The sequence below is a fragment of the Micropterus dolomieu genome, linkage group LG13, assembly GCF_021292245.1.
Source record: "Micropterus dolomieu isolate WLL.071019.BEF.003 ecotype Adirondacks linkage group LG13, ASM2129224v1, whole genome shotgun sequence".
Taxonomy (NCBI): Eukaryota; Metazoa; Chordata; class Actinopteri; order Centrarchiformes; family Centrarchidae; genus Micropterus; species Micropterus dolomieu.
Genome location: NC_060162.1, coordinates 10,422,839 through 10,447,955, shown reverse-complemented (window position 1 = coordinate 10,447,955; position 25,117 = coordinate 10,422,839). Strand labels below are relative to the sequence as shown.

The 25,117-nt window shown below is 40.5% G+C and overlaps 1 protein-coding gene across 4 annotated transcripts in view; it reads left to right on the top strand.

Moving 5' to 3' along the window:
• Window positions 1-25,117, top strand: part of ptpn13 (protein tyrosine phosphatase non-receptor type 13) — a 49,731-nt gene that overhangs the window by 3,934 nt on the left and 20,680 nt on the right. For all 4 annotated transcript variants that reach the window (XM_046066112.1, XM_046066114.1, XM_046066111.1 and 1 more), the window contains exons 2-17: window positions 2,327-2,446; window positions 5,163-5,329; window positions 7,086-7,151; window positions 8,730-8,915; window positions 9,193-9,280; window positions 11,599-12,231; window positions 17,956-18,048; window positions 19,787-19,886; window positions 20,478-20,664; window positions 21,538-21,612; window positions 21,705-21,876; window positions 22,348-22,495; window positions 22,577-22,715; window positions 23,688-23,840; window positions 24,284-24,466; window positions 24,588-24,750. In XM_046066112.1, coding sequence (XP_045922068.1) covers window positions 2,332-2,446; window positions 5,163-5,329; window positions 7,086-7,151; window positions 8,730-8,915; window positions 9,193-9,280; window positions 11,599-12,231; window positions 17,956-18,048; window positions 19,787-19,886; window positions 20,478-20,664; window positions 21,538-21,612; window positions 21,705-21,876; window positions 22,348-22,495; window positions 22,577-22,715; window positions 23,688-23,840; window positions 24,284-24,466; window positions 24,588-24,750 — 2,668 coding nt within the window. In that variant the 5' untranslated portion in view covers window positions 2,327-2,331. The remainder of the gene's footprint in view (window positions 1-2,326; window positions 2,447-5,162; window positions 5,330-7,085; window positions 7,152-8,729; window positions 8,916-9,192; window positions 9,281-11,598; window positions 12,232-17,955; window positions 18,049-19,786; window positions 19,887-20,477; window positions 20,665-21,537; window positions 21,613-21,704; window positions 21,877-22,347; window positions 22,496-22,576; window positions 22,716-23,687; window positions 23,841-24,283; window positions 24,467-24,587; window positions 24,751-25,117) is intronic.

Sequence of the window (25,117 nt, the reverse complement as noted above, 5' to 3'; positions counted from 1 at the left end):
TATTTTGTGGCAAAGTATTGAGAAATTTAGAAGCTGCACTCTAAATTATGAGTTGTTATGGAGGAAAAAGTGGAGGAAGGATAAAAAGCCATTGGTTTCCACCATTATTATATACAATAGTATTACCATATATAGGCCTGATTCTATAGTAAGAAAAAAAAAAAATTATTTCAGAAGTGAAAGTTTCGAGGAAGATTTTAGATTTGTTTGTAAAGTTAAGTCTGGTAGGACAGTGAAACAGAACAAAAGGTGGATCTGAGTTATGCTTTTTTGGAGTGCTCTAAGGACTATCAATTTTAGCTTGATGTCTTTTTCAGAGAACACATGTCTCTCATGACGTGTTTAAAACATGTTATGTGATAATATACTTCATATCATGGCTGACCTGTGAAGATTGCTTGTTCTTTGTGGCTCTTTTTGCTATTGCTATTTTGGTACAATTACTTATGACTGCAACATGCTTCTGTATTCTCCACCTTGTCTACCACATTGTCCTCTGTGAATCCTTTGCATTGCCTTGCATATTTGCAGTTCGGCGTGTGCAGAATTTTATTGTATACTGCATCACTCACTTACACACAGCTTTTGCATTTTAATATTTATATTGTTTTATATTTATAAAACATATTTAAATGTTTTTATAAAAACATTATCTTTCTAATTGCTGTTTATCCCCATTTTAAAATATTATTAGTTATTGCACGCTAGCCTTTTTTATTAACCATCTGGAGTATGCCAACATGAATTTCACTGCACATATGAGCATGTGACTAATAAAACCTTTTTGGATTTTGAAAGCAGGTTTTCATAATCTTAGACATTTAAAGAGAACACTTATATCGGCTTCACGTACTATTGTGAAATTGAAAATCTAATACACTTACTCTGATTGGAGATGTTCCTTATACCTTGCTATTCTCACATTTACTTTATGATTAGCTGGTCCCGATGGCCAGTTTTGTTTGTATAATGCTAAATGTATTCTAATGTGCTAATAGTTTCTGTTCAGTTAGAAATAGACTGACAAAACTGGTGCTTCCCTGTTTTGCTCACATTAGCATCATTGTCATGGCTGGTTTGGGATTTGAACTTATTGTCAGCACAGTGGGTTCAGAGGGAAACTGTGATAGAGATTAACGTAACTTGTTATTTCTCTCACAAAGGCTGGTTTGTGGCATTTTAAGGAAAGTCCCCATTTTATCTGGACTACTTGTTTGGTTTGTAGACTGTTACATGTTGGGGGGAAAAAAGACATCTAAACCTACAAATGGACTGTCATGGATTGTTACCTTCACATTGAAACATATGAAAATCATAATCAAATCATGTAAGGCTACCAACTTGTGGGTCACATGAGTGAATTCAGAGTTTTCTATTAGGTGTAGCGTGTTGTGGCTTATATGCATATATATCTATATATACCCATCCATCCATCTATATATCTCCAAGTACTGTGGATGAACTGTTTTGTGATATTTGTTCATATTTACATACAGTATACTCTACACCAAAGGCTAAATTGCTGTGTTACTGCTATTGAGGAGATAATGTAAACTACCTAGCTTGAGCTTGACCCAGTTATAGTTTTATGACATGTAATCAGGAAACGTGTGTGTGTGTGTGTGTGTGTGTGTGTGTGTAGACCACAACAAAAAAGTGGTGTTTTGCTTTTCAAGATGAGTGTGCCCTTCATTTGGAAGCTGCTTTCTTAACTTTCAGAAGCTGGTAGAGGCTTCAAGTCATAAACTGCTACTTTGTTTATTTTAACCAAAGTAAGGCAGGGGGTGTGTGTGTGTGTGGGTGTGGGTGTGTGGGTGTGTGGGTGTGTGTGTCCGTGTGCATGCGCGCATCATGTGCTTGTGCTACCTCCTCGATAGCAGAGGATAATAAGACGGCTTACATCAGAAGATGTGGGGGTTTGCCCAAGGGCGTGGGGGTTTGCCCAAGGGCATGGGGGGGGGAGTGTAGATCAAAACCGGTGTTTAACTGCATCAATGCTTATTGTAGTGATATGGAAATGTGGGCTTATTTGCTTTCATCTTAGACTGTCAGGAAAAGCGGGGTGTGGATTCTCACCTTGATTCAAATTAAACCTAACATTCTAACTGAAATGTTTTAGTACTTCCCTGGGAATCTGAATTAAAAAGTCTGAGGTATATATTGCTCAGACTAACAAGATACGTGATGTGCAGATGCTCTCTGTGTTTTCCGGATGGGAAAGAATGAATGTGCCCTTTTCTCCAATCTGTGTTTAAAGCTTATTTCTGTATCGATGTTTGTTCTTTTTCTGGTGTTAATCAGTTGCTCTCTGTCTCTGCTTTTACAGGGAAGATGCATGTGTCTCTGGCAGAAGCCTTAGAGGTTCGAGGGGGTCCGCTCCAGGAGGAGGAGGTCTGGGCAGTGCTCAGCCAGAGTGCTGAGAGCCTCCAAGAACTCTTTCACAAAGGTATGAACATGTAGAAACAAGTGTGCAAAGATGTTTCTTCAAAATTATTACACATACACACGAAAATATCCACATTTATATGTTGAATATAATATAATTAATAATATGTTGAAATAATATAATTGACATTATTTTTTTTAAATGAAAGTGCTGTATGAAAATCTTGATCCCATGAATTTTAGTTTCAATCACATTTGGAATTTTTATAAAGACAATTATTGTTGCTCTCAGTAAAATCACATTCAATCAGTGCACTCATTTCGTTGTCAGTTTGTTGCGTACTGGTTCTGCGTCATTAGTACAATTGTTGACTGTGCCGTTTTGTTTCTCTTGTTTTAATCATTTTTGTGAGTCATTTGTGCCTGTGATTGTCCTTGAAGCCAAAGAGAGATAAGTCGGTCCAATTCCTGAGCTTCTTTGTAACATAAGTTAACTTCAACAACGGGTGACTAAGACATCGGGCAGGATGTGAGTCATCAGGCACTCTCTGAGTTGATTAAAGTTTGGGTGGTGCCTACTCTCATACAAACTCATACTCTCCAGTGCACCTGATTATGTTGGCCGTAATTGTGTCATCTAAACTGTTCACTGTTTGCTGTGTGAATTTCCTCAAAGCCCTAACCAAGAACCAACAAGGAAGAATCATGTGCATTTCTGCATAAACTAGCATGACCTCAACTTCCAGTTTTGCTGACTGGTTCCATTACAGACAACCCCTGGCATGCTGTAGGAATTCCCTCTCATCAGTGTGGCTTGAAAATATGCCTTTTATGCTGAGGTCACATTTACAACAAGAGGGTTGTACACAAACGTTCCTGTATTTCAGTCATCACGGATTCTGAGATAAAGTTCTGAACATCAGGACAAAATGCAAGGCTGGATGCTTGGAGCATTTTAGATGATTTGATTTTAATTGTTGTATGGTATTGTGCTGCAGTGATTGTTAACACATCCTTCAGTGTGTAGTTGTGCGGCTATATTGAGAAAATTGTGGCCTCTCGTGTACAGTTTTAGACTGCTGAGTGAAGCTTAAATTTGAAGAGCAGATGTTGGAACCAGCTATTATGGAGTCTCTGAGCTATGTAAAGAAGTCCGTTTGCCACGAGAGTGGATTAATAACTGTACCATTTCAACTTAAATTTGTTAGAGATTTCCTTGTTTATGTAGGGGGACAAGGTACAATTAACTTAGCAAACCTTTACATGACTTTTCAGACATTGTGAGTAGACTCATGTTGTCAAACACTAAGCCAAAAGCACTGTTTTTCCCCCCGTGTTTAAACAGCAGCGGTTAGTTACTACGTTTGTATAAGAATGATTTGTTTGAACAAGCAATGTGTGAATATTTCTGATTTGTTAGAGGAATTCCTCCACATGCTTTTGTCTGTAGAATATTGAGTATCAAATAGAAAGCAATGCTTCCAAAATTTAGAGCTGTTTTGTCTCTCTACCTGCTCCTGTGTTTGGTACACGCCCGAGGCCAACTGCTGCTCTCCGTCTTGCAGGCTGTCGCTCTAAATGGCATGTTTGCTGTGGATTTGAATGCATGGTACACTGTCCAGTTTGTAAGCATCTACTTTTAGTATAATAGTTCAGAATTATTACCTGCCCTTAGCACAGATAGCAGCTTATCAGATTACATTGTTAAAGGATAAAGTTAGTTACAGTTGTACACTTTGCTTATCTTTTGAAGTGAAGTGTTTGGTTTCTATCAGGTTGAACAGTCACTATGCATCTGGTATGGTTCCTGCCTATATCTGCAGTTTATCGAAACTGTTGATTAATTGTCAAGAATATAATTTGCTTAGGCCGAGTCATGCACTTCTGCTCAGATCTGTCATTGCTTAACCAGAGCAAATAATAGTACTTAGCACTGTGTAGCATCTTAGCCTAGCTGTCTAACATTGGCTAACCTAGCAATTATGAGTACTTGGAACTTGTTCTATTGACATCCATACCTACAGCGATCCATTGCTTTTTCACTTTCTTCTGACACATGTACTTTTGTTAGTCACTTTGGACAAAAGCGTCTGCTGAATGCCCTATATGCAAATGTGTATGTGTGGGAGACACCTTGTAACCCAGTCTGCTTTTGAGTAAGATTGGCAAATGGTCACACGAGTTTTAAACAGGAAACATATATTTACTTAGTAAATTCCAGCTTTTGAAAGCAGATATGTGTGTGCCTCAAATATAGTTCCTCTGTTCGTCTCTTTGCTCCTCTCAGAGTTAAGTATTAGTCAAAGAAAAGAATTTTGCAGCGCTGCTCAAACATTCCTTTGTATATTTATAAAACGTTCTCTAACCATAGCGCTGGCTGTGGCTTTGTAGGAAAAGAGAATTACGCTGTGTAGCCATTCCTTTCTGCTTCTATGCCTCAACAGTTATTTTCTTGCAGGCTAAGAAAGCAACATGTGTTTTTGTTTACTTCAATCATCTTGAGTTTCCATAAACGCCAAAGCCTTAGCGAGAAACATCCACTGTGGTTAGATATGTCTACATTTGCTGCATTCAGGCTGTAAATGTGTAGACAAGGAGATGTAATGCTGGTATCAAGATTGAAAACTTTATAAGAGACTTTATATTAACACTGTGTGTGCGTGTGTGACAATGGCTGGGAGTTTAAATAATGTACGTTTAAATGTGATGTTATTTCTTACCCTGTTTTTGTTCGTGATCATGTTTCCAGTGTTTGAATTGTCTGTTTCCCTCTCCAGACCCTGCAGCCATGGGCTTCATCATCTCTCCCTGGTCCCTCCTGCTCATGCCCTCTGGCAACATCTCATTCACAAATGAGTATGTCACCCAGCAGGACTTAAGAGCCTTCACAGCTCCAGAGGTCCTGGAAGGGGTCTCCTTGTCTTCCATCTCTGATATAGAGAAGGTATAAACCTTTACATAACTCATGTGGTGACAGAACTGTAGAAATTGTTTAGTCTACATCTTCTAATGCTTCGCTGTTGTGAGTTATATCACCTTTTCCATTGCCTTGCGTTAATGCTCATGTATTTTCAGCAATATCCTGGTGATAGTCTAAAGTTTAAACTTCACATTCATTTTAAGCCTGGGAGATGTCTGGTCTAGCCACAGTCTTGGTTGAGTACCTTAAACATATCGGAGATCTTTTCATGATTTGATCTTTCTGATTAGATTCAGCGTTTCTCCCCACCACACACTGTGCTTATGGGCTGAATGCATTTCCTTCCTCAGAACATTTGCATAGTTAATGGGAAGTGGTGGCTTAAAGGTTAGAGAAGCAAGCGTGTGACCGGGAGGTCATCGGTTTAATCTTGGGACGGCAGATTAAATCTGGGGTGGGAAGCAGAACTTGCCCCTCCCTCATTACCACCGCCAGATCAGACTGGTTGTAGTGGGCACTTTCAAGGTGTGAATGTGCAAATGTGATCACGGGAATAATGTGAGTGCATGAGATCAACCTTTCAACAAAACATTGCTCTATAGCTTTACTATTGGTCAGAAGCTGAAGCTACTGTTGTTTCTTTCTCTTGCTGTTTTGTTTTATTTGAGTTGCTGCTTTCTACAGTTTGAGGATTGGACTAATTCATTGAGAACTTGTAATAGGTTAAATCAAGGCAAGGCAAATCTTAAAGCACAATTTTAACGAATACGGTGTCACCGTTTTTGTTGCATCTATCCAACACTTACTACAGCTAATACAATTGGTCATGAATGGTTTTGAATGATTATTTAGCAAATGGTGGGTATAGAAGCCGCTGTTACGACAAGGCAGGCACATGTTTAAATAAGGGCACATCCTTACTTTAGTAACACAACACCACAAAATGCTGGAGATGTATATTAATTGTTAATCTGAGATTGTGGTGCAGTTGCAACATTCAGAAATAAAGTCATCTCCTGCAATGCACAACTTGTTTTACATATGCACATAACCACGCCCTCTCTATTCAAGTCTACCCCTCTGGCAGAAGAGCTAAAATCTTGCATGACTGGATTCCCGTATCTGGCACGGCCCCAAAGACCTCAGTGCAGTTTTGTGCTGAGTCAATTTTCCTGCCCGGTCCTGCTTCCCCAGCTGAGTTATTTCAGTGTAGAAAATATCATCTGTTTTTCTCATTATCAGAGACTGTGGGTAAATCTACGTCACCTGTGAGTGCTGCAATTTTCCTTTCACTTTTGCAACATTTGGGGTGGTGGTGGTGCTTTTAATGAGTGGCTTTTAAATTTCCACATCTTCTGAGAGTGTGACTGTGTCTTTAAGTTTGTACCCGAGCTCTGTTCCTGAAAGACCTTGAAAACTATGTTGCATTCTTTGGCAATCCCTGAATTATTCTTTCCTCTACCAAGCCCAACATTCAGGGGAAGTGATTCCTCTCCCAAGCACTGGGTGCAGAGTAATAAGGAGAGGGAAATGGAAAAGGGTTTTTGGATTTAGCCTGAAAGCCCCTGTCTTTTTCCTTCCCAAATAAGAATGAATTCAACTTTTATTACACTCCATCAGTGCTTTAGTCGGTCTGTCTTTCACACAGGGCAGTTCGACTTATTTTAATAAGGTTCTGTGTCTGGTTTATTTGAATTAAACAAAACATTTATATTCCTTTCTTTGTGCTCACAATTGCTTTACTCTTGTAAAGCTTAAGTTTTGTTTTTGTTTTTCACAGATGCACATGTACTCTCTGGGCATGACCCTGTTCTGGGGAGCAGACTATGAGATCCCTCAAAGCCAGGTAAATCACTTAAATGGGCTGTAAAATTTGACACCATATTGACACGTGGTAATAAAGGCTGATGTTGATGACAAAAATGTATTTATTATTTTTAGTAAGCTTAACAAATCATTTTTACCTTTTTGTGTTTATAAAAAAAATACTTTCACTACATTGAGTATCTCAAACAGTGCCAAACCAACTGGACGGGCACCAGGAAAGAAGATGCTAGCGTATCAGCATTAAGTGATATTGAAGTGCGGTCTTCTTGCAGGTTGATGCTCATGTGATTTGACTGAAGATACGCATAACATCAGTTGTTTACCTAGCACACTTGGCAAGTACATCAAGAGTTGACACAGTTAATAATGTTCACTTGAATAGACACACCCAGTCCATTTATGTCAAGGGTTAACAGTAGTAATTTTGGCATCACACCAATCTCCCTTGCTGGAACTAATGTGTGGCAGAAAACTAGTTTTAATACTTGTTGGTACTCTTAATTTACAGTAATTAACATTTCAATCATGCTAATTTGCAGCCCAAATGCCTCATAACCGCCGAAAGCAGGCTTGTTTTTTAGTGGAATCTGCCTTTTAAAAATGAGATCTGCATCTGAAAGTCTCATCTGGATAAGAAAATGTTCAAGCTGTATGCACTCTGGAATGTGTTTCAATCTGCCAAGACCTCCAGAGATGGTCTGGCTCACAATGCATTCATATTTCAGCAAGAGTCAGCCAGGTGTAAAACGCAGTATGCATTCACATTTGTGAGAAAGTACCACCCACAGGTTGGAGACGCTATGACTCCCACTCAAGTTTGTTTGCCATCCACTCCACCTCACTGAAGGGCTCCATCCAATCTCATCATGTCCTTTCCCTCGTTCATGAAGGACATGCTATAGTAGTGCTCATGGCAGTTGCAAAGCTTGTAACAAACATTTGGCCATATTCAACATGTCATTGTTTGTGATGCATACAAATAATGTGCCATAAAAGACATGAAGTGGACACACTGTATAGACACTTACTGACCCTACACCCACTGTGCCATCTCTGAACTTACTGCTTTCTTTACATAATATGCTCAAAAATGGCATTAATGTGAAGAGAATACAGAAAAATGTAATTACCATACAATAGTTTGCATTTACACATATTTATTTGCTACACTCTACAAATTAAACCAATGTAGCATGGAAGAATTTCACAAATTGAAGTCTTACAGTTATTTAGAGGACTAAAAAAAATATAATTATATTTTGTTGATACAATTATGTGGTGTGTTTAATACTGATTTAAAAATGGTATCACCATCTCCAGTGTCATCATAGCTGATGTCAAACATAAACTCTGGCACTGAAAAGGACACATTTTACATTGTGTTTGATGATTTTTAACATAAAAAATGTAATAGATGGACAGTTAAAGTAGGTGATGAGTTTGGGTTTCTTAGCTCTGCCTCCTTATCTGAACACAATGTAAGCCATCTTGGTAGTACAGATATCAGATTCAGAGATACCAGCAGAGCTTGTCACTTTAAAGTACACACTGCTTTTGTCACTGAATGCTAACTGTCTTTATTGTGTTCGCTGTGCAGCCTATGAAGTTGGGGGAACACCTAAACAGCCTGCTTCTCAACATGTGTGATGATGTTACACTGAGTCGAATGTCGTTGCGCACGGTGCTGGACATCTGCAGCAAACACATTAGAAACTCCAATTGCGACCCTCCCTTCTCCTATATCAGAAAACTGGTCCGGTTGGTGCTTGGCAGTCTTTCCCAGGTATACAGTTTTCTTTTTTCTATGTAGATCAGATACAACATTGTCTATTTTTATTTTGGGTATTTGCCAGAAAGTTTGCACTTCAGGTGTTATGTGTAAGTTAAAAGACGATTATCCGTTCCATCAAAACACAGTTGGTTGATTTAATTACACAACAGATAATGAGGCTCATGCTGATAGAACATGATTTCAGGATGGATGACTCTCCTGCATTTTTCACCCCCGGTCTTTGTTTTTTCTTTCTCTCTTTCTTCTACTCTCGTCGTCTTTTTCTCAGCTGGACGGTCTGCTGACTGATAGAGAGTCTCTTCCGGAGCGGAGTAAGGAGATTCGGGAGAGGCTGAGAGGCAAAGGTTTGCCCACGGGTAAGATGAGCTGCGCTGACACACACATTGAACACAGTGCAACTAGAGCTGTATTTGTTTGGTGTGTCGTCAAAGGAATGTTTCTGTGGTGTTGAAAGAGTTATTTATTTTATGCAGTGATTCAGATTTCTTGGCTTGTAATGGTTCATGATAAAGGGGTCTGGTTTCTATTAATCTTCAAAAACACTTACTGTTTTTGTTATCCTATGCACTGTGTATTCTTCATTTGAGTGGCACAAAGTCAAGGCACCAGATCCTACGTCTTGAGCTCAGTTAAGATAATAATGATGAGAATAGTCTTTTATTATTAGGCCCTGACAGTATATTGTCTGTTCTGACAGAACAGAACAGCTGAGTTATGACCGAGTGTAAGTCAACATACTGTTTTACTGCCTTCCCTGGTTGTCAAGATAGTCATCACTTACAGCCTCACTTTCTGAGTTTGTGGGAAAGAATCGAAAGTAGATGAGGAACAACACACTGCAACCTTGAATCGGATTTAATTCAGGAAAATATGACTACATCTTCCCAGTGGTTTCTGAGAGAACTCCAGCATTTTTCCAGGCCATGGAAAGGAGAGCAGAGCAAAAAACATGGCTTCGTCGTCCCGATTATGTAAGCATGGCATGGCATTGATTACAAATGCATATTTTGGAGTCACCAGTGAAGCTGCGTGTCTGCTGTTTGTATCAGTGCTTTGTTTCCCTGGTTGGGCACCAGCCAGCCCTAGGGAAAGTACATGCAAAAGAGTATTACTCAATTCTTAAGAGGCTTTCTTGTCAAGGAGCAGCTTTCTCCCTCTTGTATGCCAGTGGTTCCAAATTATAATTGCTGCTTGGGGAACTCAGTCATTGTCTCTGATTTTATGTTGGACATTTTATGTCCCTATTTCATCATTGCTGTAGTCTATATGATGGCTAAACTATACTAGTATTTGCTGAAACCTTATGGCAGTGGCCTTCTTTGAAAAATAAGACATCCTGTTGAGAAAAATCTTTTTTTCTTTTGATTTTAGCTCAATGTAGGCCTTGTGCACTTCCCCCGAGTTCCTGGAAAACAGCCTGCCCATCTTTGATGTGTTTCCCTGTGAAGACCAAGCATATGCTTTGTAGATTAAACCACCACATAGAGTGTTTTTACAGGACTTAACGTCTCTCTCTGCTTTCTCACTTCTGCATCTCTTCGTCTTGTTTTTGCTCTTGCTCGTGTACATGTTTGCCTTCTGTCTTTCTCTCTAAAACAAGAGCTGTCACTGGCAGAGTTTATATACAGCTTGTCTGGAAAGGCAAACTTGAAATTTATGCACAGTCAAAGAAAGCAACATTCATTATTCCATTTTAAGAAAGACTCCATGATAGATGGGCTGGACGTCTGTGCCAGGAATTGTTCGTTATTGTGGCACTCTGTTTTTTGATAATGGGGAAATATTAGCTACAGACAATCTGCATTAATTGTTGGTAGCCAAGAGCAACATGTTTTTTAATTTGCTTCTCCTTATGCTGTTAATGGTTTACTTTACAAATTAATTAATTTTATTAATGGCTGCTATATTAACACCTCTGGGGCTGTAAATAAACTCCATATTGCGACTACTTATTCTAATCAAATGGCATCTAATCCAACAACCCTGGTAAATGAATTTGTGGCCTAATTAAAAACATTGAAATAAAAAATTAAGAATAACGACGTTTCCGTAATAAGGCCACCTAGTGCAAACACATTTACCATCAAATCGGCATGCATATACATGCAGCTGTGGTCCCAGTGTCAGGGTTTTTAATCATGTTATATTGTACAGTAAATCTCTTATTAGGAAATCTGAGGACATACTGTATTCCTACCCAATTATTCTTTTACTCTGCTGGTTGAGTGTTAATCTTTCAATAGAGTCTACAGTCGACCTTAGTTGCCATGTCATGCTGATGCTCTTAGAAATGGATGCCAGGTTGGACAGGCACTTAGGCATAATGAAGCGTACTGTATTTATTCAAATCAAAATCCTTGTTAATCCCTCTCTTGGTCCTCCTCTCATCATAAATGCAACTTTCTGTAATGAGCGTAGTGTTAGTAATTATGTTATCCACTGGGAATGATTGTGTATCTCTCATACTGTGAATATTATAATATGAAAAATACATACGCTGAGAAATACTATCCGTTTGCAGTCAGGTTTATTTGAATACCAGCTAAATCGTTTTACTTTGCTGTTTTTCAAGATGAAGATTTAGTGCATCATTCTGTGTTTTAAAGCTTTGAGTTCTGACAATGTGAGCTTCTGCTCGTGGTTTAATAAAACTTTGGTTCTCTCCTGTTCACAGGGAGGAGTGCCGCCCCCAGGGTTCTGGAGCGCTACCGAGCCAGGACTCAGGAGCAGACATCTCTAAACCGGGGCCTCAGTCGCTCCATGGGCTCTCTGCCAATCCAGGACCTGTTGAAGGGGGATGATGGGGCAGCCCTACAGTATCCCCAGTCTGACTATCACCCCAACTCTGAATCCCCCACAGAACTCTACCCCAAACCCCCCTCACTCCAGCACCAGCATTCCTATCCCTATCTGCACCCCCTTCACCCCCAACAAAAGGGCCGGCCCGTGGAACTGGACCGCAGGTCTTTACCCTTCCACGGTGGGGACCTGGGCCCTAGTCAGGCCAGAAAGACCTGGGCTTCCTCTGTGGACTTGGCTTACATTGACCCCGAGGCTCTTCGTTTTGGGGCTTTGGAGGATGCACGGCGGGGCAGCAGTGCCATAAGTACCCACTCCATTGGCAGGCACAAATCACCCTTACAGGTATCCAGGGAGAGGGATTCTCACTACTCTGAGTTTGGTGAGCTGAAGAGTAGGAAGCCTCATCACCACTCAGCCCTGTCGGTAGGCTCAGGCCTCACCGGTGCCTATGACAGGATAATCGAGAGGCAGAGGAAACTTCAGGTGCTAAGGCAAGCAGTGGATGGTGAGTACACTTTCTTAACATAAAAGTGCAGTAAAGAGGAACAGGTGTTTGACTTGCTTCTCAAGGCAGCAGTATGCTTTATCAGAAGTGCTTGTCAGGTTGGTCGAAAAGCTTCGGAAATCCTCTCCATCCACAGCTTTCACGCTGTGATTGGCCAAGCGTGCCGAGGTGAAAAAGTAATATTTCCCCTCCTCTCTTTTTTGACTTCTCACCCTGCCTTTGAGTGTGGCCGTCATAAAAAGTTTTGCCTTACACCAAGTCCGGACCACAATCGTCGTATGAACAAGTTTATTTTTTATCATAGTTTTCATCACCTGACCTACTTACTGTGCACATGGCATATTGTGAATATTCTGCACTTTTAAACTGTCCAGGAAGATCTCAGCCATTTTGGCTTTTTCCGATAGTTGGAGAGGAATTCACATTTACAAAGATTAATGATTACTATCAGTTGTGTAAGGATTAAATCTTAAAACCTCTAATGGAGTTAAGTTGTTCCAATGTAATGTCTGTCTGGTTTGTAATGAGTGGGAACTATTGATTGAACCTCAAACATTTCTAACAACAATTTTTAAAAGTAATACTCATTATAATAAATACTGTGTTTCACTTCTCAATGTTTTTATTCATCAACTGTGCTGAACACACACACACACACACACACACACACACACACACACACACACACACACACACACACACACACCAGGTGTCTCATATGAGATTAGCAAGATGAAATGTTCTTTTTTCTTTTATTTCCACCTTTTTGTTTTTCCTTATTGCATCAGATTACGCACCACAATCACCTGGTCATAAGTATTTCAGGATAATGGGGTTTTGGGGCATGTCTAAGCTTGGTCTTATGTCATCATTGTGTAATGTGTGGTGCCAAGACTTTTGTCAGAACATGTAGTGAGTGGGCTTCACCTTACGTGTGTGGTGGCCCACAATTACAAGTGGGAAAATCCCTCTGAAACTCCCAGTTTTGGTCTTCTAATGAGACAATAAATAACATTTTGAGAATGAAGAACATATCCTTTTGATATCCCAGCTGTGTCATTAAGATAGATAGTAAATAACAAACTGAGTGGTAAAATGTATTTATCAGTCAAATAAAGTGGGTACAGCAGCTTGGGTGAAAAGACTACAGGGGGCTCAGCTAAGCTGACCTGAGAGGTGAATATTGTGACAGCGATGAGATGACGTGAGCAGACAGACACCCGGACTAGTTACAGGTTGTGTGTCCATCCGCAACTACCATGTGGGTTGGGAGCTGGGAGCTGGGTGCTGGCTTGAATGAAGTATCGTTGGTGGCTATGCAGCAGTGTTTAGACAGAATGTATGAGTCACTGGTGAAGAGGTTTCCAAATGGCTGATTCTAATTACAGGCCAGCTTAATTCTAGCCTGCCGCTAACTGTCACACATGCTATATAGCCAAGTCCTTGTTTTTTTTTTTCTAACATGACTGTAAACACACAGATATAAGCACCCGTACGTGCAATGTAGGTACAGGCTCAAAAAAAAAAATCTTTGCATAATCACATGCTTAGAATGAGCACACAAAACAATTGTTTAACACCTCAGCAGTCAGCCCCAAGAGCTTTAAGTTTCCCTCGGGAGCTTATTGAATTCTTGGTAAAATCTCCATAGGCAGGCTAGTTTTGTGCACAGTCACAAGTGGCTATATGGGCCTGCTGGTCATCAGGGGACAGTGGAGGAGCACAATGAATGAATGGTTTCATATAATAAACCACTGTCTTCTACTTCTTCCCTTTCCTCCTCCCGCTGGTTTCCCATACTCCTCGCTCTCCAGCTCCGTCCAACCTCCAGCCTCCCTGCTTTTCTGGCAGCTATTTTTAATGCTGACCGAGCCACCAACCAACGGCATTCTTCTTCTTGACTGTGGCTTTTTATCCCCAGCAACTCCTGCCCTTCTTTCCCTCCCTCCTCCTTTGCCTTTTACTGATTGTAATCAGGGGCACTTTTTATTTCATATGATGGTGTGAAGTGAGGAGCTTAGCTGTTCTGGCCAGCAGAGTGTCAGAACAAGACAATTAGAATGGTGGGTAGACCCTGTCTATTACACACGTGCACGTTTGCTCAGAGATGATTGTCTATTTTTTGTCAGTAACTTCTGATGAATATTAAATCATAGTTGATGTTAGACACTATGCTGAAGAAAAGAAATGCTTACTCCCATTAAAATTGACTGTGGTTGACTATGAAGGCTGAACCAAAATATTTGAGTATTCCATCCCAGAGCCATTTCCCTATAGTATGAATGGGGCCTAATGGAGCACAGACGATTTGCAGGGTCTCGTGGATGTGTTACTTGGCAGAGACTTGGCTTTTCTTTCTTTTTCTCTTACTTTTTTCTGTTCTTTCCTGCAGGAAAGTGATGGCGCAGCATTGGTCAGTGCTCTCAGGTTTCACCCAGTTACACACTGCTTCTCTGCGTTCTGTGTCTGTACATAAACATAACCAAACATTGTGGGTGTGCATGCCTGTGTGTGCATGGGCATGTTTCTACCTGGACCCCCCCCTCCCCTCCCTTTTTGGTGCCAAGGTGCTTCAGTCAGTAGAAACTTTCCCCTCAGACCTAGAGACTGTAATTGAAGTCATGCGTAGCGGATGAGGGAATTCCAAACATTATTGGACCTTTCCGGCACTTGGCAGCAGGTTCATGTGACTTCAGGCCAGGGCTGGTCCAGCTTGGACAACAAAACAGAACACTGCTGCCTCAGGATGGGGAGGTGTTCACAGAAGTACAACCCCCATATTTTCATAATCATATTATAGCTTGTTTTTTTGTCTCCAGAACCTGCAGAAGAAAAGATTACTTTTTAAAACTTTTTAATAGTGTTCTTTTCTTAGACACTATGTGTGCTTACAATTTATTTCACTGGATCTACACTGTATGTTTTTCTTCTGAGTCATATTAACCTGGGGGCCTGAGGGTTTCTGTAAGCTATTATCCATTTTAGCCTATGCTTGAAAGGGAGCTCCTTCTTTCTCCCTGGGACTACCAGACTTTAAATAATCCCAGAGTCTGAGTTTGTGTCTCACTCAGGTTGAACACCCAAAAAAGGCCATAGCCTAAAGAAGATATTTGTGTACTCACAAGCTGTTTGTGTTAGACGTGTCTGTTCTGCAGGAAAATAAAGATGGGGGAAATGGAAACTAGGATGTGGGTGAGGAAATGAAAAGGGAGGAGAACGAAGTAAGGAGATAAACGCAGGTTGCATTAATTGTTCCCTGGAAGCCATGCTCTTCCAGTTAAAATGTGTACAGACTGTTTTTTAAGTAAGTGTGTGTGTGTGTGACTCCCTATACTGGGGGGGAAAAAAGACACGAAAGAGCTGAGTAGGAAGTAGGTTGGAGCATTGAACTATGAATGAACCCCCTCGTCTTTTTGCTTGTTAAGTCTCACATTGTAAGTATTTTATTACCACTAAAGCATGCTGACAATGAAATCCTCCTCCTTTTCTTTCTTTCATTGCCTTTTTGTGAATTTATGTGTGTGCGTGCATGCTTGCCTTTTACTAATTTTACTCCCTTTAAGGTAGAAGAGGAAAGGATTCAGAGAATCAACTGGTTTATTCAATAAATGTATTGTCTTTATCTGTTTTGTAGGTCTGAGCTATGCATTACATGTTTATCAGTGTCACCCTCTGGCCAACCCTTCTGCTCCCTTGCTTGCTTAATGAAATATTGACATTCACACAGCAATATATCACAGTCTCTCTAATTAGCTGCGACCCTCTCCATTTCTCTTTCCCCTCATTGCTTTGAGTTGCAGTGGGTGTTTTGAGGTCATGATGAAATGTTGATTCCAGGTTTATTGATGGTCTCTCTTAATACTCCGATTCAGCCTCAGGTTAATTGTCACTGACCATCAACCACATTGAACACTCGTGGCTTGACTGGTTTCTTCCCTAACCACATTCGCAACATTTTTTTTCACACGAGTTACACTTGTTGCTCTCAATACGCAATACAATATAATGCAATACCAGGTATTTTAGCAGTGTTTATAATATGATATTCACTTACAAGTACAATCTATACCGTCACATATGACCTTTTAGATTGAAACCCTGTTCTGTTCTGTTCTGCCGCATCCAGGACACTCACCGGACTGAAACTGTAGGTGGCTTTTTTCAGTAGTGAAGTTAATGTTCTTGTAATGCAAGATTTGTTGGGATAATCTTATAAAATCACCTCCTGGCTTTTGGCTAGTAATTTAGAGTTTTGTAATGGAGACTGATTAATAGATGTATATGCCTATCGCTTAAAGTAATTGTTGTTGTGTGCTGACTGTTTTTTTTTAATTTATTTTTTTGTCTTACATTTTTAAAAATCTGTTCCAAAATAAATAGCACATAAAAATGCTTTAATTCACAAAAGTTTATCTTGGTTTGGCTTCCCTTTCCTGCTAAGCTGTAATCAGATCATAAACTGCTGTAATCAGATCATAAACTGTTGTAATTACGTTACAATTAGCCCTTTTTGGAAAATCCTGTTGATAGTGGTGGGCTATTCTGGAATTTTCTCTACATGATCTTTCTCAGTTCATCCTGTAGGTCTCCAAAATCATCATGACTGCACACATAGCATCATAGCGGACAGTGTAGGACAGGTGACTGCGCATGTGCATTGGTATCTGTGCATGTATGTGTCTTTGTACTAGTAAAGCCAAGATGGTAAGTTGCTGTCAATTACACAGAAGAGACTGCTCCTTTGTGTACTTGTTTTGTCTTTTATATTTATATATATATATAATTTGTTTGTTAAAATGGCACGGTTCATGAGTCACCAACCAGCGGACGATGGAAAACTATTTTGCGTGACAAGTTGAGGAGTTCTCCTCCTCCTTAGTAAGATTATAGTTGCTGCTGTTTTACTTATGATGTTAACATTTACATTATAGGCATCATTATAAAGAGAAGTCTTTTGTACTGTGAAACTCTTAGAAACTAAAATGCCTGAGCAGTGACTTAAGAATGCCACTTATTCAAGTTATGTAACTGATACTGAAGAGCAGGACTTTCAAGTTAATTTACTTGAGAAACGCATGACACCTTCGGGTAAGGGTCAGACTGTTTTGAGTATTGTTTATGGCGTTTTCCTGTGTTACCACAGATTATCAATTCAGTTACTGAGTTTATGAAGCATTGCTTAGAGAAAAAGTGAATAATTGTGGTGGGCTGGTCTCTACTTGATGTGGTTCACCCAGTCAAGCAAGACAAAAGATTACACCCTCTAAAAAAACCTCTAACCTGACAGGAGGCATGCCAGCATACACTTGTGAAGAAGCTGCTTTTCAGTGTAGTTCCATATGTTTTTCATTAGGAGTGTTCACCAACAGCATGAATAATGCCTGCTTTGTGTGTCTCAGTCTACTTGTTGGGCGTTACCATCAGTCAGAGAGTCCTGTAAAAGAAAATAGTAATTTGTCAGCTCACCTGCTGGCCATGTCTTCTGAAAAGTGATAAAACTTTTTGTAAAGTTTTGAGTCGCATTACATTGAAAAAGGAACAGCTTCACCTTAACATTTCTCACAAATGGTAAACGTGTCTATATAACCATTCTTAAGTTGTCTTATGTGCATGACGTTAATGTTTGATCCATTTCATCATTTCGCAGACATCCTTTTATACTACTGCATGGTACGTATTCTATTATTTTTAAAAGATGGGTTGATGGTCTTTCTCTTCCCTCAGACCCTGTCCACACCCACCAGAGGTACCACAGTGATTACAGTTCATCCAGTGAAAGCCCCTCAGTGACCTCCTCTGATCCAGACTACAGACAAGGTAAAAAAAATGTCTCTGAGGAATTCTTTATTGTAGTTGTTCTCTTCTTTGAGGCATATATGGTATACTACACCATTTTGTGATTGATTTTGTGAGCGTGCAAACTGTTAGCAACAGGTGGCAGGTGCTGCACACACATAACTCGGTTATGTGGATGCAGCACAATAAAAATGAAAAAACTAAATCCAGTAATAACATGCCCATTACAATAGACCAAAGGAATCAGTTAACAGGGGAAAAAAGAAGTAGCCACACTTGGGACTACATGGTTCTTAATCCTGTTCTGGGGATCTTGAGCCCTGCTGGTTTTCACTTTAGCCGTCTGATCAAGGATCCAGGTTGATTTACACGTGGAACGGTGAGTGAATCATTTAACAAGAAAAGAAGCGGTAGTCTACGTCACAAAGCCTAGGATTGAAAACCATAGGTGCAGAATGTCCATTATTCCTTGTTTCCACTGAACACTGACTGTGGCCTGTCCTCCTTAAAGCCAGATCGCCTGCAGTCTTATTGCCAAACATCACAGGGCACACTTTGTTGAATTTGAAAAATTGTGAGGTACACTGCTCTTAGTTTGGAGAAGCACTGCAAAGGTCCTTTTGTCATTTCCAGGTGACTGCTAAGATAGCTGCTCTCAGACACGTACCTGGTGCTGCTAATGTAACTTGATCATGTCCTTAGCTGTGTAGGATTGCGTAAAATGGCATACCATCACTATCTGTGCAAAATAAAATGCAGTAAACATAAACAAGACTTCAGTGTCGTAGTGTGAGAAACTGGCTGGCCTATAGAAAAATATGGTTGCAGGTTTGAGCGACGCTCAGCTGCTCAAATTTAATCTTTCAAAAGGGAGCTACAGAAATACTCAAAACAGAAAATGAAGGCAGTAATAAATTCAGAGAGTACAGAGAAAGGCTTATGGATGGATCTACATTTTATTACCTTTCCATTGCATTCTACTGACATTAGACACTGGTTATTATGACTAACCCGTGAGTCCTGCACAGCTTGTCATTTGTTTAGAGATGTTGCAAATGATTTAAGTAGTAAGTGTAAACATAACAGCCACTCAAGCACAATGTCTTAACCTGTTTAAGACTTCGGATACTGTTGACTTATATAACTACACACATTTTTATGTGTAAATATCAAAATAAATTAATTTAGTTGGCAGTTTTATATGTGCTTTTATTTTTATTAATTTGAGAGGGAGTGACTAATTAAGATTAAATTACTCAAACTCGTCAGTGTAATTGGAGACAGTTAACACAGGTACAAAAACAACTGTGTTACCAAACTCCATTTAACTACTCCATTTTATTTTTTTTTCCACAGGACTCACTGTTGCATGAAAGTTTGACATTGAGCTTAGACAGCTCTGAAGAATTTAGACATACTAATGCCAGTTTTATTTGGAAATGGTTAAAATATATTAAACATGTTCCAAAAAGAAAGCTTTTAATGCACTAAGTGGGGCAATACTTGACTCCGTATGTTTTAGTACTGTCTGACACACTGTTGCTGTAATACAGTCGTAGTCGTTTGTACGCAATTTGAACTTTGAGTATCCTGTAACTACTCCACCTCCTTCAACACATGTCCATGCAGGTACATTTGCACCGCAGTGTGGGTGTCTGCTTCTGGAGGGGTGTGTTTGATTGTGTATGTGAAAACAAAGTGTGTGTGTGTGTGTGTGTGTGTGTGTGTACAACTAATATGCCCGTGTTTCCTCTTTTAGCTAAGAAACCAGGCGATGGGAGGCGGTATGGCTCCCAGCTGGCACTTTCCTCTGAACACGATGCCATGTCGCCTTCAAGTCAAAACACACACAGGCTCAGGTAACGCACACTTATGTTGACAGGTCTTGAATCAAATGTGTTTAAAAGGGTTTGCTGCGTTGTTCACCTGAAGTTTTGGTGCCTGCACTACAAACCCTCCACAAAACAGAGAAGTTACTGATGAAGCTGTCCATTTGGTCCTCTTAAGGCCACACACAGCTGGTGTGGCTCAGCAGGTTCAGCCCCATGCTTTGCTAGTGAGGTCATCTAATGTGACATCCACATTCAGCAATCTCTATCTCTCTAATCTCTGGCATTACTGAGAACTGCCTGCTGTTGATATGCCTGGTAAAAGAAAAAACATGTTTTCACTCTGTCCTACTGCACAGAGCGCTTGTTTTCCCCTGATGCTAAAAGAAAACACTAATATTTGGTGTCTTTTGTGCGTAAACACATTGTGTCTGACATGTCCCCCTCATGTTGCTACTTTGAAGTATTTGTTTTATGGAGAAAGCAAAAAAGAAAGTCAGTAAATTTAAAGACAAATCCCACAAGACACATCACACAAAAAACCCCATCTTACTTCCATTCCACTTTTTGACAGTATCTGGCTGTTCTCACACCCACCCTCCTCTTTTCTTCTCCCTGTAGGCAGTATGAGGGGGCAGCTGATGAAGGTCAGGTTGGAGCAGAGCTGCTCTTCCAGAAACAGGAAGAGGAGGTTCAGCGGCTGCAGGCACACCTGGCCAACAGGCTATCCCTGGCCCCATCTCGCACTTCCATGCTCGACCTTCGAGACCCCCTCTACATCTCCTCTGTACCACTTCGCAAATCCAAGGTTTTTGCTCATCATGGTTTAAAGGACTCAGGGATATGCTTTAAATGATAATCTGTGTTTAATTCTGTTCAGGTCTTATTTTCCTTTACCTATCTATCTAAAAAATTCCTTATTACTATAGAACTGTAGACCACATATGCCACAGCCAACTCCAAAAAGTGGTTAAAATACATCCTTTAAACACGCTCACTGCAGTGAGAACTCCCTACATCCAAGGTCTTGCTGTCAGGGTTGTATTGCAATATTTGATGACGAATGTACAATTTTAACTCTCATGAGCTCATTGGCAACTTGCTTGTTGAGGCTCACGGGATGTTCTGTAAATAAAAAAAATAAAAAAAATGCTGACTGGAAAACATGGTTCATGTCAGCCTCCCTATAATAATTACAAATATACGGGGTTGTTTTTTTTGGGGTATGGTCTGATTTGTCACAAATTATGAAAATGTGTTAACACAAGTGGGAAAACATGGCAACAAATCTGCTGATGTTGGCAGTAAACTTTAAATACTGTATATAAGTTATAGATTTTGTGATGTCTTTCCGGATGTTTCTGAGTTTCCATTTGCTAAAAGGAATCTTGCTCTTCCACGTCTGGTGAGACTTGATTACAGCAAAACCATGACCAACACGGAAGTGTGTAGTGCAACACTAAATAAACAGCATCACATGAGCTGTTGTCATTGAAATCTCATGATCAGCTTTTAAAACAGGTGTTCATCCCTCACAAAAAGTGATTATATTTTAATCAGTTGTCATAATGGCAACAAATTTATATTAAAAGAAGGCCCAGATTGAAAGTGATCCTTTTAACATGTTGGTTAAATAAAGGTTCTCTCTGACAATTACTTGTTATCTTTACACCAATTGCAGAACTTCCATGGGCCTGAGTTTGTGAAGATGGCCAGTGAGCCCTGTGTTGCCTTATCTGTTCCTTCTTCAATAATGGTGAGTGTTTGTTTATACCACTTTTGGGCCAATGTGTATCCGTGCTGCATTTACACTCCATTACTCCTTCCATTTTTCTCTCTGCCCACAAGAAACGTGGTAAAGTGGAGGAAGTGCAGAGGAAGGTGGGTGTGGTTCTGCTGAATGGCCAAAAGCTGGAGCTGACCTGTGACATCAAGGCAGTGTGTAAAGATGTTCTTGATATGGTGATTGCCCACATCGGGCTTGTGGAGCACCATCTGTTCGGCCTAGCATACCTCAGAGGTACTGTATGTTGCTGCGGTTTATGTCACAGTTTGAGTTGTGTGTGAGCATGTAGGGGATCACTTGAGTGTGCCCTTAGTTGTGTTATGTAGTTACCATGGTTCTTGTTAGTTAGCCATTGCTATTTCAGTCACTGATCCAAAACTTCTTTCTTGCATAAGAAAATATTCCAGGAAAGTAGTGTTCATTTTTGAAATGGCACAGAATTTATTCTAGAGGTGATATTCCTTTAAATGCATAGTACAACACGGTGAGATCCCATGTCAAGCATATTAGATGACGTTTGATTATTTTTTATTGCAGAGGTTTGTGGTATTTTCTTGTACATTCATTTTCTGCACCTGATGTCTCATTAAAGATGCAAAGCCTATGTTGACCCTAACCCAGACAGACAGACATTGTTGATTAATTCCTTCTCACTCTGACAACTCTCCTACCCCAACCCTCTCCTCCGAAAAATCATACACACAGAAAATGAGTTTTTCTTCGTTGAACCTGATGCCAAACTTTCCAAAGTGGCCCCAGAGGGATGGAAGGAGGAAAAGAAGAAGAAATCTGATGTGCCTTTTAATCTTTTCTTACGCATCAAATTCTTCTTTGATGATGTTAGCCTCATACAGTAAGTGTATATTTTGGTAGGTTGGAACCTAAAATGATACACATCACATTTAAGATAACCACAACTGTCTATTTTTAACAGACATGCTATGACCAAACATCAGTACTACCTACAGCTGAGGAAGGATGTCTTGGAGGAGAGGATGCATTGTGACACAGAAAATGCCGTTCTGCTGGCTTCACTGGCATTGCAGGCTGAATTCAGTGACTACCAACCTGAGGTAGCAAATCTTTTTAATATACTGCATCTTCTCTATGTGTTTTCGGTCAGCTAGCAACACTTTATTTACTACTACTACCGGTCTAAACTGAACATAATTCATGCCTTTCTGATTCTTTTCATTTACTTTCTTTTATTTCTTTATTTTGTGTAATCATGTCTTAGTTTTTATTGTTTTATAAATTGCGGTGGTGCACTGTCGCCTCACAGCAAGAAGGTCGTGGGTTCAAACCCTGGTTGCCAGGCGGCCATGCCGGCCTTTCTGTGTGGAGCTTGCATGTTCTCCCCGTGTCCACGTGGGTTCTCTCCGGGTGCTCTGGCTTCCTCCCACCATCCAAAGACATGCAGGCTAGGTTAATTGGTGTCTCCAAAATTGTCCTTAGGTGTGAATGTGAGTGTGAGTGGTTGTCTGTCTATGTGTGGCCCTGCGATGGACTGGCGACCTGTCCAGGGTGTACCCCGCCTTTCGCCCCATGTAAGCTGGGATTGGCTCCAGCCCCCCGCGATGGATGGAGTTATTTATATACATACAGGTATGCACCCCGAACATTCCATAGTGCTTTTTTTGAATTTGCATCTGGAGTGAATGTAAACAGCAGCAACCAGATGATAAGTCCATCTAGACTGTGTTTCAGCACCAAGCATCATCAATGTAAAACACAGAGTCCACCTCCTCTCATTTTGCCGGAGTCTTGCATTGACCGCTTGGAACATGGACCACCTGCCGAGTGCTTGATCCGGGATGTTGATGGGGCAGGTCTCTGTAACGATGTAGGCACAAAGGTCTCTGACTTACGTTGCTTGGTCAACATGAGTCCCATTTTGTTTCGAAGCAGAATTAAGTCCAAGCTGGGCCAGCATGGCTCCCCTCCTGGCTCTTCTTCCTCTCCTCTGAGTGATCACCGCACCAGCCATGGCGCCTGGTCCGGTTGGTGGATCGTTGAAAATAATGCTCTTAATCTCTGTGCCTCAGCTCCATGGGAAGACCTATTTCAGAATGGAGCACTACCTGCCGGTGTCTTTCCTGGACAAGGTGAACCAGACAACCATTAAGGAGGAGCTGCTGAAACTTCACAGCAACTACTATGGAGCATCTGATTCTGAGGCAGAGTTTGAGTTTCTCAAGGTCAGCAAGAGTATATAAGAATCATAGTTTCAGACGGTTGGACCAAAATATTTCCAGTTATTGCTATACTTGGTGTCTAATAGTAAGTGTTTGTTTTGTGATGAACAGGATTATCATTTTGTTTGGCACTTTTTCCGGGAACACTTGGCAAACTGCATTTTCAACTACAAACAAAAGTAGTTGTGTTCTGCGACTGCATTTTATTCTACCTTTGTAATATGTTGTACTGTGCTAAAGCAGCTCTATTATCTCTATGCAGCTGAACCCAATTGAATAATATTATCATATTGTGTGTCAGATAAAATCCATGCACTCATAGTGGATCAATGACCCGATGAAAGAGTTCCAGTACTCAATTTGTCTCCAAACATCCATCCCTCTATCCTCAGTACTGTGTATTTTTGAGAATTTAAGACTCTGATTCTATTGTGATTGTCTTAAAGGTGAGCCAGAGGCTGACAGAGTATGGTGTCCATTTCCATCGGGTTTTTCCTGAGAAGAGGTCCCAGACAGGCATCATGCTGGGTGTCTACTCCAAAGGGGTGCTCATCTTTGAGGTCCTTAACGGAAATCGTACCCCTGTGCTAAGGTTCCCTTGGAGGGACACAAAAAAGATTTCCTTTACAGTATGTACTTGTGTCTTTACTATCAGAAATAACACTATGCCACATTATAGCAAATGCAGTTTATTCACTTTACCCAGCTGGTCCTCACTTTCATTTAAATGTTTCATTCTTTGTCCTGAAGAAAAAGAAGATTTGCCTTCAGAACACTTCAGATGGGATTAAGCACCTGTTTCAGACAGACAGTAACAAGACCTGTCAGTATCTGCTACAGCTCTGCTCTGATCAGCACAAGTTCCACCTGCAGATGAAGGCCCGGCAAAACAACCAGGAGCTTCAAGACCTAGGTAGGAAAGAAGTGAGCAGCCACACATGTCTAAGTGGGTGGAGTTCACGTAATATGGCCTCAGGCTTAGACAGATGTGAATTGTTGGCCAGCAAGAAGTTACATATGTTTTCACTGAAAGGAAGGTTAACAACAGTGACGTATCGCAGCGTCCAAAAAATGGCAAACCTCCTGATGATGTCCACACTGACTACACTGTTTCCAGCTGCAGCTGCATGTGTCAGCCATCCCACATATCCTCTTCAGATAAAAGCTGATGCCCACACATTTCCTTTTGCTTAAAATTTCACTTTGTTTCAGTGACATATTTCTTATTTGCCAAAACCTACCACTGTTACCACTGTAACAATTGCTGAATTTACATACAA